This window comes from Rhinopithecus bieti, unplaced genomic scaffold, assembly GCF_001698545.2.
Source record: "Rhinopithecus bieti isolate Rb0 unplaced genomic scaffold, ASM169854v2 scaffold_13261, whole genome shotgun sequence".
Lineage (NCBI taxonomy): Eukaryota > Metazoa > Chordata > Mammalia > Primates > Cercopithecidae > Rhinopithecus > Rhinopithecus bieti.
The window spans coordinates 831,423-846,230 of record NW_016807494.1 but is presented as its reverse complement, the minus strand read 5'-3'; the positions used below and the strand labels follow the sequence as shown (position 1 = coordinate 846,230).

Genomic DNA, 14,808 nt, shown 5'->3' with positions numbered 1-14,808 from the left:
ATATATATATATATATATATATATATATATATATATATCTCCAACCATTAACCATTAAGCTGTGTTTTCTTATTGGTATCATGATTGAATTTAACAACCTTAAGTTTTGCGGTATGTTGAAGTAAGTGGAAACTTGAACTATTACTACCTATGTGCTATTAGGAAATTCCTGAAATTTGTAGTATGATGCTATCGTGGTTATATTTTAAAAGAGAGATCCTTATTTTTTAGAGATACATACAGCAATATGCATGGCTAACATTGTATGATATCTAGTATTTGTTTCCGAATAATACAGGAAGGGGGGATAAGAGAATAGGCGTATAGGCCAGGTGTGGTGGCTTACACCTGTAATCCCAGCACTTTGGGAGGCTGAGGTGGGCGGATCTTCTGAGGTCAGGAGTTCGAGACCAGCCTGACCAACATGGTGGAACCCGATCTCTACTAAAAAGACAAAAAATTAGCCAGGCGTGATGGCGCATGTCTGTAATCCCAGCTACTGGTGGGGCTGAGACAGGAGAATCGCTTGAACCCGGGAGGCAGAAGTTGCAGTGAGCTGAGAACGCACCATTGTACTCCAGCCTAGGCAACAGTAACAAAACTCTGTCTCAAAAAAAAAAAAAAAGAACAGGCATACAAGTGAAACAAGATTGATGTTGAAGTAATCATTGTTGAAATTAGGTAGTGGGGCTCATGGGAATTCATTTATGTTTTCCATTTTTGTATGTGCTTGAAATTATAAGCTTTTTTAAAGAAGAAAAGATGACATAAAGACATTTTTTGGACCAAAAAAAAAAGCTATTTCAAACAGAAATAGGCAATTCTTAAGCCAAGTAGAGAATGCTCACAGAACCAAGTCACTGTAGGATATAAGGAAAAAGCAAAGATACCAGGAGAATTCAGAGTACTTGATATCCAAATTCAGTGAGCAAAAGGAATTATTATAATAAGACAAGCATTATTGGGTAGATGATGTTGAGTAATCAAATTTGACAGTACCTGTCTGAACACCTCGGATTCTTGATCCTGAAAGTCATGCATGTCTTAAAACTACCTTTCAGCTTACTACTTTGTATGAGAACTTAAGTATACAGAACCAGCAGTTAGAAGAAGAGGTTAAAGATCTAGCAGACAAGAAAGAATCAGTTGCACATTGGGAAGCCCAAATCACAGAAATAATTCAGTGGTGAGTGCTCTTTTAAATGTTTTTTTGTGGATGATTGTGAGTATGTGGCCAAGTTGGTGTGAATTCCAGGTGGCTACTAATAATGGTTTTTATCTTATTTGTCAGCTATGATAAATAAGTTACTCTGAAAAGCACAATTTTATTACTGACCTGTTATTTGTGTTCTAATGCGTTTTCTGTTATGTTCCTCTGTTCCCTAATTCTAACAAATGTCCCATACCAGCATTTAACACAGCTTCATTGTAATCTGATTATTGATTATTACTTTCTAAGAAAATGTTACCACCTCCAGAGTCAAAGTTGGAATTCATCTGCTACCTATGGATGTTTCTTTATAAGACCAAAACTCCTGTATTTGTGAGTATTTTAAGAATTGGAAGGCCTGCAAAAAACTTAGAAGCTAAAGATACTGTACTGTTACCTTCTATCGTGATTATACCAGATTAATTCACGCATGACATTTTTAAAACCTTAAATGGTTACATTTTAGTTTTATCAGCTCTTTCTCAAGCTCTTGGGATTTCGTTTGGAATATGCATCTTAGTAACCTTCATATTCATTTATTAAACGATTATTCTGGTGCTTGTAAAAAATTTCATATTTTAATAATACATGGAGAAAGCAGAATCTAATGAAGACTGTATTTCCAAGTAAAATCGGTAGCTCAACTTTTATATTTATTTAACTTTTAAATCCTTTTTGGCAAATGGTAGGTGTTTAATTTATATCAAAACAAATACAGGTTGAGCGTTCCTAATCTGAAAATCTGAAATTGAAATGCTTCAAAATGTGAAACTTTTTGAGTGCTGACATGACACCACAAGTAGAAAATTTTAGACCTGACTTTGTGATGGGTCACAGTCAACACTTGGTTTCATACACAAGAAATTATTCTAAAACATTATAAAAAATTACCTTCAGGCTATATTTATAAGGTGTATATAAAACATACACAAATTTTGTGTTTTGTCTTGGGTCCCATTGCCAAGATAACCTCATTATGTATATTCAGGTATTCCAAACTCCAAAAAATAAAAAATCCTGAAATCCAAAATACTTTTGGTCTCAAGCATTTCACATAAAGGATATCCAACCTGTAGTTTCATCATTTATTTATAGATCAGTCATTTGTAGGGAATTTTATTTCCTATACGCATATTTTGGTTCAAATGCTTTTCCATTAAGAGCTGTTATGCTTATAATGTTTCTATTCAGTGCATATAAAGGGAATATGCAGATTGTGGAAATTTATTTGGGTTCCAGACAGTATAGTTATTGGTTCATTAATTTATATCTATATCATCAAGTCTGCATTTCTGAAGCAAAATCCATTTTAATCTTTAACCAAGTTTATAATATCAAAAATTATGACTTGCCATTTGTAATTCCATTTTTATGTTATCAAATATATATTTAAGGTGGAGCTGAAAATGACTTTTCAGAAGGCAGAGTCAAAACCTGTGATCCTAGACTTCTGATTTTTTCAACTATCAGGCATGATGATTTCAGCTGGAACGGGAAGTGGTTCTAGTAATGGAAGGAAGCTTTCAATGTGGGCTTTGTAGAAAGGGTTAATAGAAAGGGTGAAGATGAAAGTTTTATATGATGCCACAAAACACTCACTATACACTTCTCACATTCAAGCAAAATGCAGAAATCAGAAATACAAGGAAGTCACTTTGCATAAAAGCTGTTATTAACCCCACTTTTTATTTAGAAATGGACTATTAGATAACAGATTGGCAAATTACCAAAGGGAAAAAGTAAAATATATATTCCCTGTTCAACTTTCTTACCTACTTGAAAGGTAACTCTGTGAGATACAATATCCAAGTTTATAAAGGTCAGAAGACTGAGTTAATTTCATTTTTGAGTTTGGTATAGAGATTAAGTATTCCTTATTCAAAATGCTTGGGACCAGAAGTATTTTCGATTTCTTTTGGATTTGGGGAAGTTTGTATTATACTTAACAGTTCAGCATCCCTAATCCAAAATTTTAGCATCTTGTCAGTACTCAAAAGTTCCAGATTTGGGGCATTTCAGATTTTGGATTTTCAGATTACAAGTACTAAACCTTTACAAGTACTAAAGCTTTAAAAAAATGAAGTAATGCTCAAACAAGATTATAGGACCTCATGACATACAGCACCTTAAATGTTTCCTGGGACAAATGAACAGTTTAATACAAAACAAATGCTGCAGTATATAAAACCTTATGTGAAGTCACTTCTAATGGCTCTTGAACTCCACCTCCTCTCTCTTTTGCTATGAAATATCTGTTTCATAAGAAACCCTTTTAGAGCAAGGACATCTTCTCACCACTGTTAGAGTAGGAACCTTCCTTCTCACCATTGGCTCATCAGAGGACTTCACGTTTTCTCTTTGAAATAATATTACAAAGAGAGGTTAGATTAAGGGGCTAATCCATAAGATTTATTTTTTAAATGTGTTTCCTCACATAGGCATTCTTCTGGTACAGTAAGAGATACAGAGGTCTATAAATGTAGTACTTGCCTTTAAGTAACTTATAACTTAACATTTAAAGTTTAAAAACTATTTTGACCAGAACTGGAGATAACTTACAAGACTTAAATATAAATGCCTTACATATTGAATAGATACTGACTTTTTAAAAATAAGAATGTAGTGTTGAGGGAATTATCTCAGACTAGTTGCTCAAGAAGGGTGGGAGCAGTCAGTTAAACTAGACTGTGTTTTCTGAAAAGCCTGAGTTTAGTAAAATATCCTACACCTAGTTTGACCAAATTGGAGAATTTATGTAAAAGAATAGTAGGAAATAAGAGTAATAAAGTTACTGCAACACAATTGTCATGAATACTAGGTAAGAATTTTACCTTCACTTATTTGTAAGATGGAGAAGGTTTTTTGCAAAGGTAACGTTATTAATTAAAATGATGATGAGGCAAATAGCTCTTAACAGTAATGTTCAGGATGAAATAGTAAGGTTGGAAATAAAGTGAACAAATGCAGGAGACGTGAAAGAAAAATCTATAGGACTTAATACTACTTACAAATGAAGGGTGAGAGATGAGGAGAAATTAGTATTCCTGAATTGTGAGTTAAGGTGGTTAAGAAAATGATGGCATCATTGAAGTAGGAAAGTTAAGAGGGGTAACCACCCTTGGGGAAGATGATACAATCAATTTTATCTGTTATTTTATTTTGTTTGTTGGTGAGACTGAGGTGATCTTGAGACATCTTAGTAGAGTTTCTCATATGCTTTTGAAAAACTAACGTAAAGGTTAGGATTAGAAATGTAGATTTGGGAATTAAATTCCTATTGAACAGGACCAATGAAGTGGTTGAGATATTTTTAAGGAAACAAGAAAGAAGGAGAATGGTAAGGGCTATATGATACAAGCTAGATGAAACAGCTCTGCAGGAGAACCAGGATAAGGGTTTAATGATTACAAAGCGTTTCAGTAATGAAACCTTTGTCTTTCTTTATTTGAATCCACTCACATTATTTGAAACATTCCTTATTCAGTAATGCTCATTTGTGTATGGTAATAGCTTCTATTGATTAAAACATAAGAGTGTTCCAGTCATTAGGCTGGAAATTCACATGTATTCTTATTTAGTTATTACACCAGTTCTGTGAGATAGGTATTATTACTATCCTCATTTTATAGACGGAATAACAAAGTTAGAGAAGTAACCTGGCCAAAGTCACACAGCTGGTAAGCACCAGAGCTAGGATTTGAAACCAGGTCTGTATGACTTAAGAATCAAAGTTCCTAATTACAATATATGCACCAACTTTTCAGGAACTGTCCCTTATTTGTCTTCTTTTGTCTTCTTAATGTGCCCAATGTAATAGTATTTAATAAGTATTAACTGATTATTTGAGAGAACTTGGAAGGGAAGGATTAAATATGCCAAGAGAACACGTAGATCCAAGTTGGCCTTCTGTAGTTGAGTTTTAACAGATTAGCTTCAGCAAAATAGTTGAGGCAGGAATTAGACTTCAGGAAGTATAGAGTAGTGAATGGAGGATTTAATACTAGAGCACTTACATGTATGTAGTAGAACAATGAAAGAGGGAAAAATGGGATGTTTGGGGGTTTGTCAGTGAGGAGGACAGGGAACTTTTGTATTTGGTAGAGTTTGTTCATGTTTAAAGAAACCAATGGAAATAATGAAATTGAAAATAAAAGGTGTAGTAGGGAGGGTGATTATGTATAGTAATAATAACTATGTTACTAAGAAGTATTTGAATGATTTAACCAAATAAAACATGAGACACCTACCTCTAAAACTGTTTTTAAAAGTTAAGAGAATGAATATGAGTAAACTTAACCAAATGGCTTAGAAGCAAGAAGTAAGAGATAGTGTTAGGGCTGGGTGTGGTGGCTCATGCCTATAATCCCAGCACTTGGGAGGCTGAGGTAGGTGGATCACCTGAGGTCAGGAGTTCAAGACCAGCCTGGCCAATATGGCTAAACCTCGTCTCTACTAAAAATATAAAAATTAGCCAAGCATGGTGGCATGTGCCAGTAATCCCAGCTACTACAGAGGCTGAGGCAGGAGAATTGCTTGAACCCAGGAGACAGATGTTGCAGTGAGCTGAGATTGTGCCACTGTACTCTGGCATGGGCAACGGAACAAGACTCACTCTCTCTCAAAAAAAAAAAAAAAAAAAAAGAAAGTGTTGGGGTTGGAGAAACAAGATTTTTTTTTTAAATGAGGTTGAAAAATAGACAAATAGCAATGATTATGAAAAGGAACTGTGTGAGATCTAGCATCCAGTGGAACTTAAATGGCATGAGTTATCCTCCAAATCAGTAATTCTCTATAGCCAAGAAAAAGAGAAATAGGTTTAATCAAAAGTTAGGAATTAGCAGAAGATGGCAGTTGTAAGGTATTCAACATGTAAATAAATGTGTTCAACATGTAAATAAAAAGCAAAGTTAGAAAAAAGAGATTGTCATATAAAATTCCAAATAACTTAAAGTCAGTTTACAAGAAGCTGATTTCCAAAGTTAATAAAACATACTGGACTTCACAGTTTCTTGGAAATAATGCATAAACTAAGATCTCTGAGCTATGGTAGATACTAAACCAGCACTAGTCGAGCCCTGTTAGCCTAGGCACTTAACAGATAATACGGTTTTCTTTATTGTTACCATTGAAGTATATTTTTTGTATTCTAAAAAAGATAATCTTCATTCATCCGAATTTATTCTCTATACTACATACCAGGTAATTAAGTAAAAAGATTGCAGTCACTTGTGATCAAATAATTTTAGAAGGACACAACCCTTACTATACAAACATTCTTAAAATAATTTCCAAAACCATTTTTTTTTATCAGGCAATAAAAATATGTACATTTACATAGAGCCTAGGAATATGTAACTGTCCCTAGAGTGGACAACTTCTTGCAGTGGTTTTATTGCATCTCCGTGTTTTCTTTAGCTTGTACTCCAAAGACAACCTCCCATCTAAGAGAAGAGAACACCAAGCCTCTTTTAAAGGGCCTCTTTAAGATATATATGAATTTGACTCCTCAGGAGTTTACATTCTAAGAGATACTAAAGCAGGTCAGGAGTTAAACATGTCTGCTGTATGCATCAGATACATACTGATTTACCTGAAATATACTTTCCTTGTAGCTTCAGTGACATGGATTTTATCTGAAAACTACCAGCCTGCACAAAGACAAATTGTCTTCCCCAAAGTCTTTTAGAATACACTTGTGAGCATTGTAAATTTCGACTCCATTTTTTTCCTTTGTGCAATATGGCTTTCTTTTATACCGGTGGTTTTCATTCTTCCTGAGAATAGGACCTTCTTTTGTGGATTTTTGTAGATATGCTAGACTCCTCCCTTCACCTTCTCCCCGCTTGAGGGAAGTGTAAGAAATGCAGACTTTTTCTTGAGAAATTCTAAAATGTGGAATTTGTCTTATTAAATATAATTTGAAAAGTTTCTATCTAAAATTATAATTGTATCATCAGCTAGATAGCATTAAGGCAGTAAGTAGAAATTGGGTTTTGGTAGAGTTTAATCTCTCTTTGTTATTTTATTGATCATTTTAGAAAACAGAAGAGCTTAATTACAATATAACCCTGATTTTACAGAATATCATATATAAACTTTCTAAATTTAATATACTTCAGTTTTAAGAATGGTATGTTGTTTTTATGATGTAAAATGGCAGAATTCAATTAATGAGAAATCTTATTATTTAGAAAACCTCACCCATGTGTGCATCTGTGTTGTTAGATTTAAAGAATGTTAATTCTGTGTTTCAAGGGTGAAGTTTTACTAATTTATCAGCTATGAGTAAATTGGACTTTTGTAAACTTCACCAGCTCTACCATGTACATAAAAAGAACAGTTCCATAAACCTCTTCACAGTTGCTGACAGGTAGTATACTATGGTAGACCTTTTCAAAGCAATTATTTAAGACTGTCTTTGAATTTCCTATCCCTTATTTCTTTAGAAAGCTTTAAAATAACATATATTGCACTGAAGCTTTTTTGTTTTACTTTTGTACTTTGTCTTTATATATTCTAGGGTCAGCGATGAAAAGGATGCACGAGGGTATCTTCAGGCCTTAGCTTCTAAAATGACTGAAGAATTGGAGGCATTAAGAAATTCCAGCTTGGGTACACGAGCAACAGTAAGCTTCTGTGATTTTGCTTGGAGGCTCATCATATTAGAAAAAAGAGATTTAAAAAACACTATAATAAATCCAATTACTTGTATCAGTTTGTTTAGACTTTGAGCCTACTAAAGAGTTTTTTATGAAAAAACGATTAGTTTGGGTCTTTTCCAGTTTAGAAAAACATAACACACAGCTGGTTAACTGTAATAATTTAAATGTTAAAAATAGGATGGAACTAAAAACACAGTCATTATTTCATAGGATATGCCCTGGAAAATGCGTCGTTTTGCAAAACTGGATATGTCAGCTAGACTGGAGTTGCAGTCAGCTCTGGATGCAGAAATAAGAGCCAAACAGGCCATCCAAGAAGAGTTGAATAAAGTTAAAGCATCTAATATCATAACAGAATGGTAAGATTGAATAATATAGTCCCACTAGAATAATTTCTAAGTTTGTCAGAGTTATTTGTGGAGAAGTTACATGTTTAGTTCCATTGCTTTCTTTTAGAAAAATGATGGCCAAATATGTTACGAAGATTTGAAAATAGATGCTTTCAAACCTTGTAGATAGTGATGAGGTTTTAATATAGCCTTGTTTTCCTCTGGCTTGTCCATAAAGTAGAATTAATAGTATTAAATAATAATCCATTATTTACTTTTCTTCTTATTTATAAAATTTAGTTGACTCAAATTTTATTAAACCTAAAATTCTCTCATGGTTAGGAATATTATATTTGTATAAAAGTACAGTGTATGGTGAGAACAAAATATAATCATTTGAAAATTGTGGCCTCTACCATAGGTCTTTTAGGTGTTTTATAAATGAAAATTCTATTGATGGCACATTTCACAATGGTATAATATCTTTTAAGTATAATTATTGTTTTTCATGTTTCCTTATGTATTTAGAAAAAGTATATCCCACAGTCTCTGAAACAGTTAGCTAATGAACACATTTCCTCAATTCTTGTCACAACACTATGATTCAGAGTGAATCATACTCTGAATACATAAATGATTCACAATTAGATTGATTATAAACATGATTCAAAATAAGTCAGTTTATGTGACATAGAGGAACAATAGAAACTTCACATCACAAGTGAAACTACAGATATGAAAATCCATTGACTGCTGAGAATATCAAAAGTTCCAAAAGCCTGAAAAGAAATGCAGGCCCATGAATTCAGTTTTTAATGGTATGTAGTCATAGTCCTTAAACTGCAATTGTTAATCTTTTTAATCATATCAAAGGCCAGATACATGATACCTCTGTCGGATTATAGACTTGGTTTATAAGCTTTTTGCTGTAACTAATGCAGACATTGTGTGTTTTACTTAAATGTGCTTATGTGGCATTGAGGAGGGGAAAACTTTTCCTGGAGAAAGTGAATGTGATCCCAGCATAAAGAGCTAATCAATGTCATTCTCTGTGTTGTAATTTGAAATAAGCAAGATCTTTTCTCCTTACACCTAGGATATATGAGTTTACATAGTGTTCATAAGTCAGGAAGATGAGCCAGTTTGAAAAATTATAAACTTACTCCTGTATATGCTCCACTTTCATGGTTGCCTGTAATGATATAATATCTAACAAAGTCTAACAGAATTCTAAAATTAATCTTTGATTTTATAACATTTTTAAATTTAATAATTTAGTTCAGGGTCAGCAAATGTTTTCTGTAAAGGTTCACTTAGTAAATATTTTAGGCTTTGATTAGCCTCCATCACAACTTCTCATCTCTACTATTGTAGTGTAAAAGCAGCCATAGTCAATACTTAAATGAATGAGATTGGCTGTGTTCTAGTAAAACTGTTAATCTACATGAAAGTAGGTAGCAGGCTGTATTTGTTCTTCCTGCCATAATTTATAGTCCCCTAATTTACCATGCCTGACACTTAAACCAAGTAAGTTTGGCTACATCCAAGATGGCTCACTAACCAGCAATAAAATGACATTTTCCTTTTTTCTCCTTATTTAAGTAAACTAAAAGATTCAGAGAAGAAGAACTTGGAACTGCTCTCAGAAATCGAACAACTGATAAAGGACACTGAGGAGCTTAGATCTGAAAAGGGTATGGGAGTGTGTGTTTGCCTTCCTCAGGACTTACTGTTATGTTATAAATATGTTTTACTACAGAAGAATCAGTTCATTGCATAGGTGGGAGAATTGTTGACATAAGCAATTCTAGCACTCATTTATGAATACATGTGTGTATATATGATGCATGTGCATACACACACATTTGGAAGACTGGCCTCTGAGTCATTTTGTTTTACTTAATATGCATTGTTTAAAGATTTCATAGTAACAGAAAAAGACACTTTGCCATAAATTTGATGTTTTTTTCAGTGCCATGGACTACTTCATGAATAACATTTTTGTGATTGGAAAAAAATTTTATTTTATAATGTACTTTATAATATTCTCAAATGCTATAATATGAGGTTATCGCTCTGACAATGGCAATGTGTGTTTACATTCAGAACTTGGTAAGGGTACTTGAACAAGTATTTCTTAGCACTTTTTATGTGCCTAGATGTATAAAAATTTGGGGGGATACACTTTCAGGATAGTTGAGGAAACAATGTATGAAATAGCTAAAGATTAATCTAGTATTAATGGAGCAATTCAATAAGGAAAACTTGGGGGGGCATTTTAATGTCTTCTTCCAGTTTGACACTTAAATTGCTTGTCCTGTGGGATATCCTGGATTTATTACCATTTTCTTGAAAACTTTACTTGAACATTTTTCCATTCATGTTAAAGCTTAGTCAGAGTGCTTGATAGCTGTATTACATGAACTTCTTAAACTTTCCTTAATGTGGATGTTAAGAATGTGAAGATTTAATAAAAGAAATTCAGATATTTTAAAATAAAGGGATATCTTATATGCATTTATTGGAAATTGATTTTCCTAACAAAGGCCATCACTGAATACCGAACTCGTTAATGGGCTTTTTATTAGGTCTAAGTGCTTCTCTATCATTTCTCAGCCATGCAACACAGTGAGATAAAACTGGTGGAGTCTCTGCATCTGCATGTAAAATGATGGAGAACAGCGAGTAATCACATAAAGAAGCTAACATGAAAAAACCTTTATAGATAGTTGATGCTCAATAAATTCTTGTTGATTGAATTTCTTAATTAACAAGAAAAGGAAGGAGCCGAGAAAAAGTGAATAGTAATTCAGATTAGGAGCACAAGCCATCATGCCAAAATGAAAATCAAGCTAGGTTTTAATTAATGAAAATTGGAAGGGAGATACATTATTTAGTGATGAAAAGAAAAAGAATACATAAGACATGGACAACTTGTGGCAGCAATGACAAATAGGAGAGAGACTAGTGTAGAATATGACTTGCACGCCAGATGACATTGATTGTATCATTTTTAGAATAGACCTAAACTTGAAGGAGACTTAAGTTTATCACATTGCTTTATGAAGGCATGTTCACCACATTTTTTTAATTTGGATTTTGAATATTGCAGAACAAAATTTTATTGTATAACATAATGTATACTACTACTTCAGTAATATAATGTGATATTTACATTATGAGGGAAAGATGTTTTTAATGCTTCATTTGCTGTTATGTCCCCAAGTGTCTAGAATAGTGTCTGGTACACTCTCAATATTTGAATGAATTTCTGAACATATTGCCTTACCTGATAACTGTGTTATCAGTTATTAGATAGTCTTAGATAGTAATACTAATAGATGTGTTATTAGATAGTAATATGAAAAACACAAATCAGCTGATGTCAATTCCTAAGTATATGGAAGTAAAAAATGTGGGATTGGCTGTTTTCTGGTTTTTTTCTACCTGGTATTTTTATTTGTATGTTTTAAGAATTATTTGGGAAATTGTGTAAAGTTAATGCTACAGTCAAGAGATATGTATGAATTTTTAAAAATTCATCTGAGAAAACTGGAGTTTGGAGTCTTCATCCTGTCAATAAAAAAATACCTGAAGTCAGATTGACAGTTTTTTGTAATTAAGTGTATTTTTTATCACTGCATTAATTTCTTATAAAGGATTTTTGTATTAGTGCATACTCCATGCTTTGATAAGAGTATTTCAAAACAGAAGCCTGTTTGGTGTTAAATTAGCTTAGGAAAATCAGACATAAACAGACTCCTATTTTTAAATTCTCTCAAGCCTACCAAAAGATTTAATGTGTTTTTTTATTATTTACTATACACAAAAGGAAAGAAACTCAGTAACTTAAATAAGTGTTTCATGGAAACTGATATAATTGAGCTGTTAAGTGATATTCTTGGAAACACTAGTGTATTTTAGTTTTGTTTAAATGTCGAGTTAATAATAGTGATCAGCTTTGAAATACAGTAGTTTGTGAACTGCTTTTAATAGAATCAGACAGGGAAGGTTATCCATTAAAATCAGTTTTAATTGTTGTAGCCTTAAAAAAAGTTGCTGCTGTCTTCTAGGTATAGAGCACCAAGACTCACAGCATTCTTTCTTGGCATTTTTGAATACGCCTACCGATACTCTGGATCAATTTGAAGTAAGTATTAAACATGCCAAATATCCTCTGGGGTCAATTTAAAATTCACTTTGTAATTTAAAATTCACTTACAATAAAACCGTTTTATTGCTTCTCACATGAGAGGACCTAGAATCTTAAATAAACAAAAACATATTAGCAGAGGAATATGTTCTGCTTTCTTATGGAGACTATAATCCCACCTCTTTTTAACAAAACATCTAAGAAAGATCTAATCATGAGAGTCATTATAAGATTGAAAAGCAATTTCATTTCCCTTAAGAAACATTAAGAGCAGAACAAATCCCAACTTTTGAAATAATTTGACAAATTTTTTTATTCTCCAAAGCATAGTGCCACAATAAAAAGTGAGAAAATGTCAAAGCTGACAATAAGATATTGCTGGTTCTTATTTCAAATCAATTCTTCTTTTAAAAACTATATAGTAAGAAATGCTTTTTGTTAAAAGGTATTATTACATCGACCCTGTTAGGCAGATCATACAGTAATGAAATTGTGATTATGTAATTTGATCATTTCTTGGTATTTAAATTCTTTGCTTTAAAAAAATCAGCTTACTGTTATCAAGTATATTTTTGTCTCAGTAAATTTAAGTGTGATTATATCTTTATTCAACAAATAATAATCATGTAGCTTTGAAAGGCAAGGCACTGTTGTAAGTGCTCGAGATACAGTAGTGACCAAAATAGACAAAGTCCTTCCCACTAGAACTTACATTCCAGTGGGAAGATTTAGAAGCCTCAGGAATTCCATTGCTTACTTTTAGTTGTTACTTCAAAAGTACTTACATTTAATTTGATTATTAATTATTTGTCATGAGCTTCATTTTATTACATTTTGGGCACAGTATATGAATTGTGTTTCGTTCCTTTAGGAAAAGGAAAAAGAATCACTCTTTAAAAAGTAATTAATGAATCCCTTAAGTTTCTAAGAACAATGATAGTGACTGCTTTTCTCATTTATTTATTTGAATTAATGTCATTTGCCTTTCAATTGTTTTACAAAATTTTTGATTTATTATTTGTTCTTATTAAATTGCTTCATCCATATTTTCTATTTTTTTACTGCTGTATTCGTTAAATAGGATTCCTTTTCTTCTTCCTCATCTTCACTGATTGATTTTTTGGATGACGTAAGTCTTTGATTTTCAAACCAATGCATCCTTCAGTAAAAAAGATCAGTGAATTGATTTGAAGAATTTGCCTAGTAATGCAGTCAGTTTTAGAAATACCACATTTGAAAATTTATGTGAGCCAAAATATGCTTCTTTATTATCTTAAATATAATGAAAGATTTATCAGTGTTAAACATAATGAAGTAAAATTTACTTTGAAAATGCTTTGACTGTTGTAGAATCCCAGTATTTTCAATCTTTGTAAGAATTCTAAAACTAGAATGCTTATTTATTGTTTTACATATATATATATAATTGCTTATTTTTATTTTTCCTGGTGATTTCTATTTTACTTTTCCCTTTCCTTTTCAGCACTTTACTGTTTAATTTCTATGTTGGTTAAAAATAAACTTCTGATGGTATAATCAAAAAAGTAACTTTTAATTAATTTCTCCAATAGGTTTTATTGTATGCCAATACTAGAGTACTGATTTTAAAATAAATCAATTTTTAATTGATTTATTTCTAATTCTGAAAGAATTTCTCTTCTGATGTGCAAGGTGATTTTAGTTAACATATGCACTATATGCACTATAAATTGACTGCATTATCACTTTCTCTCCTGAATTCTATCAATTTAATAATTTAGAAGTTCCTGTTAAATGTGTATCATTCATTCTCTTTACTTCCTGGCATAACATTCTCTCTATTCCACATTAAATGGCACAGTAATTCTTGTCCTAAAGCATTTATTATCCTGTTGAACATTTAGTCTTTAGAGAAATTGGGAAATTAAAATGGATTCAAATGCAAATACTGTGCATAGAACTGTTTCTAAAACCAGGGAAGATTTTTAAATGTTTCATTATTTCTGTTTTGTTAGGATACTTATAGTTAGAAGAGTAATTAGCATAATACTGTGCTAAAGGAACTTCTTAATCTAGATGTTTAAAAATTATGGAACAAAAAAGTGATTTTGAATATGTTTGGAATATTTATATTGAAGTTTGCACATTTTCATAAGTGTTTTGCTATTCTCGAAACAAATAATTACTTTGGTTAATTCTATAGTGTGATAAAAAGAGAACTCTCCTCATGTACAATGGTATTGCATGTTATAACCTGCTCAGGATATTAAAAATACTTAATATGATATTTTCATACAGATATTATTCACCTTAAAAAGAAAAGGAAGGAAGTTTGAGTAAATTATTTTAGTTGTTCTTTCCACTAGAAAATCTTTTTATTTCTAACAAACTCCTCTCCATCCCTTTTCCTGTCACACACACACACACACACACACACAAAATATATATATATATATATATATATATTTTTTTGTA

The 14,808-nt window shown here is 32.1% G+C and overlaps 1 protein-coding gene across 1 annotated transcript in view; it reads left to right on the top strand.

Moving 5' to 3' along the window:
- Positions 1–14,808, top strand: part of CDC42BPA (CDC42 binding protein kinase alpha) — a 333,136-nt gene that overhangs the window by 236,488 nt on the left and 81,840 nt on the right. Inside the window, exons 17-21 of the mRNA XM_017882327.1 lie at positions 1,062–1,186; positions 7,731–7,836; positions 8,083–8,231; positions 9,804–9,895; positions 12,275–12,351. Coding sequence (XP_017737816.1) covers positions 1,062–1,186; positions 7,731–7,836; positions 8,083–8,231; positions 9,804–9,895; positions 12,275–12,351 — 549 coding nt within the window. The remainder of the gene's footprint in view (positions 1–1,061; positions 1,187–7,730; positions 7,837–8,082; positions 8,232–9,803; positions 9,896–12,274; positions 12,352–14,808) is intronic.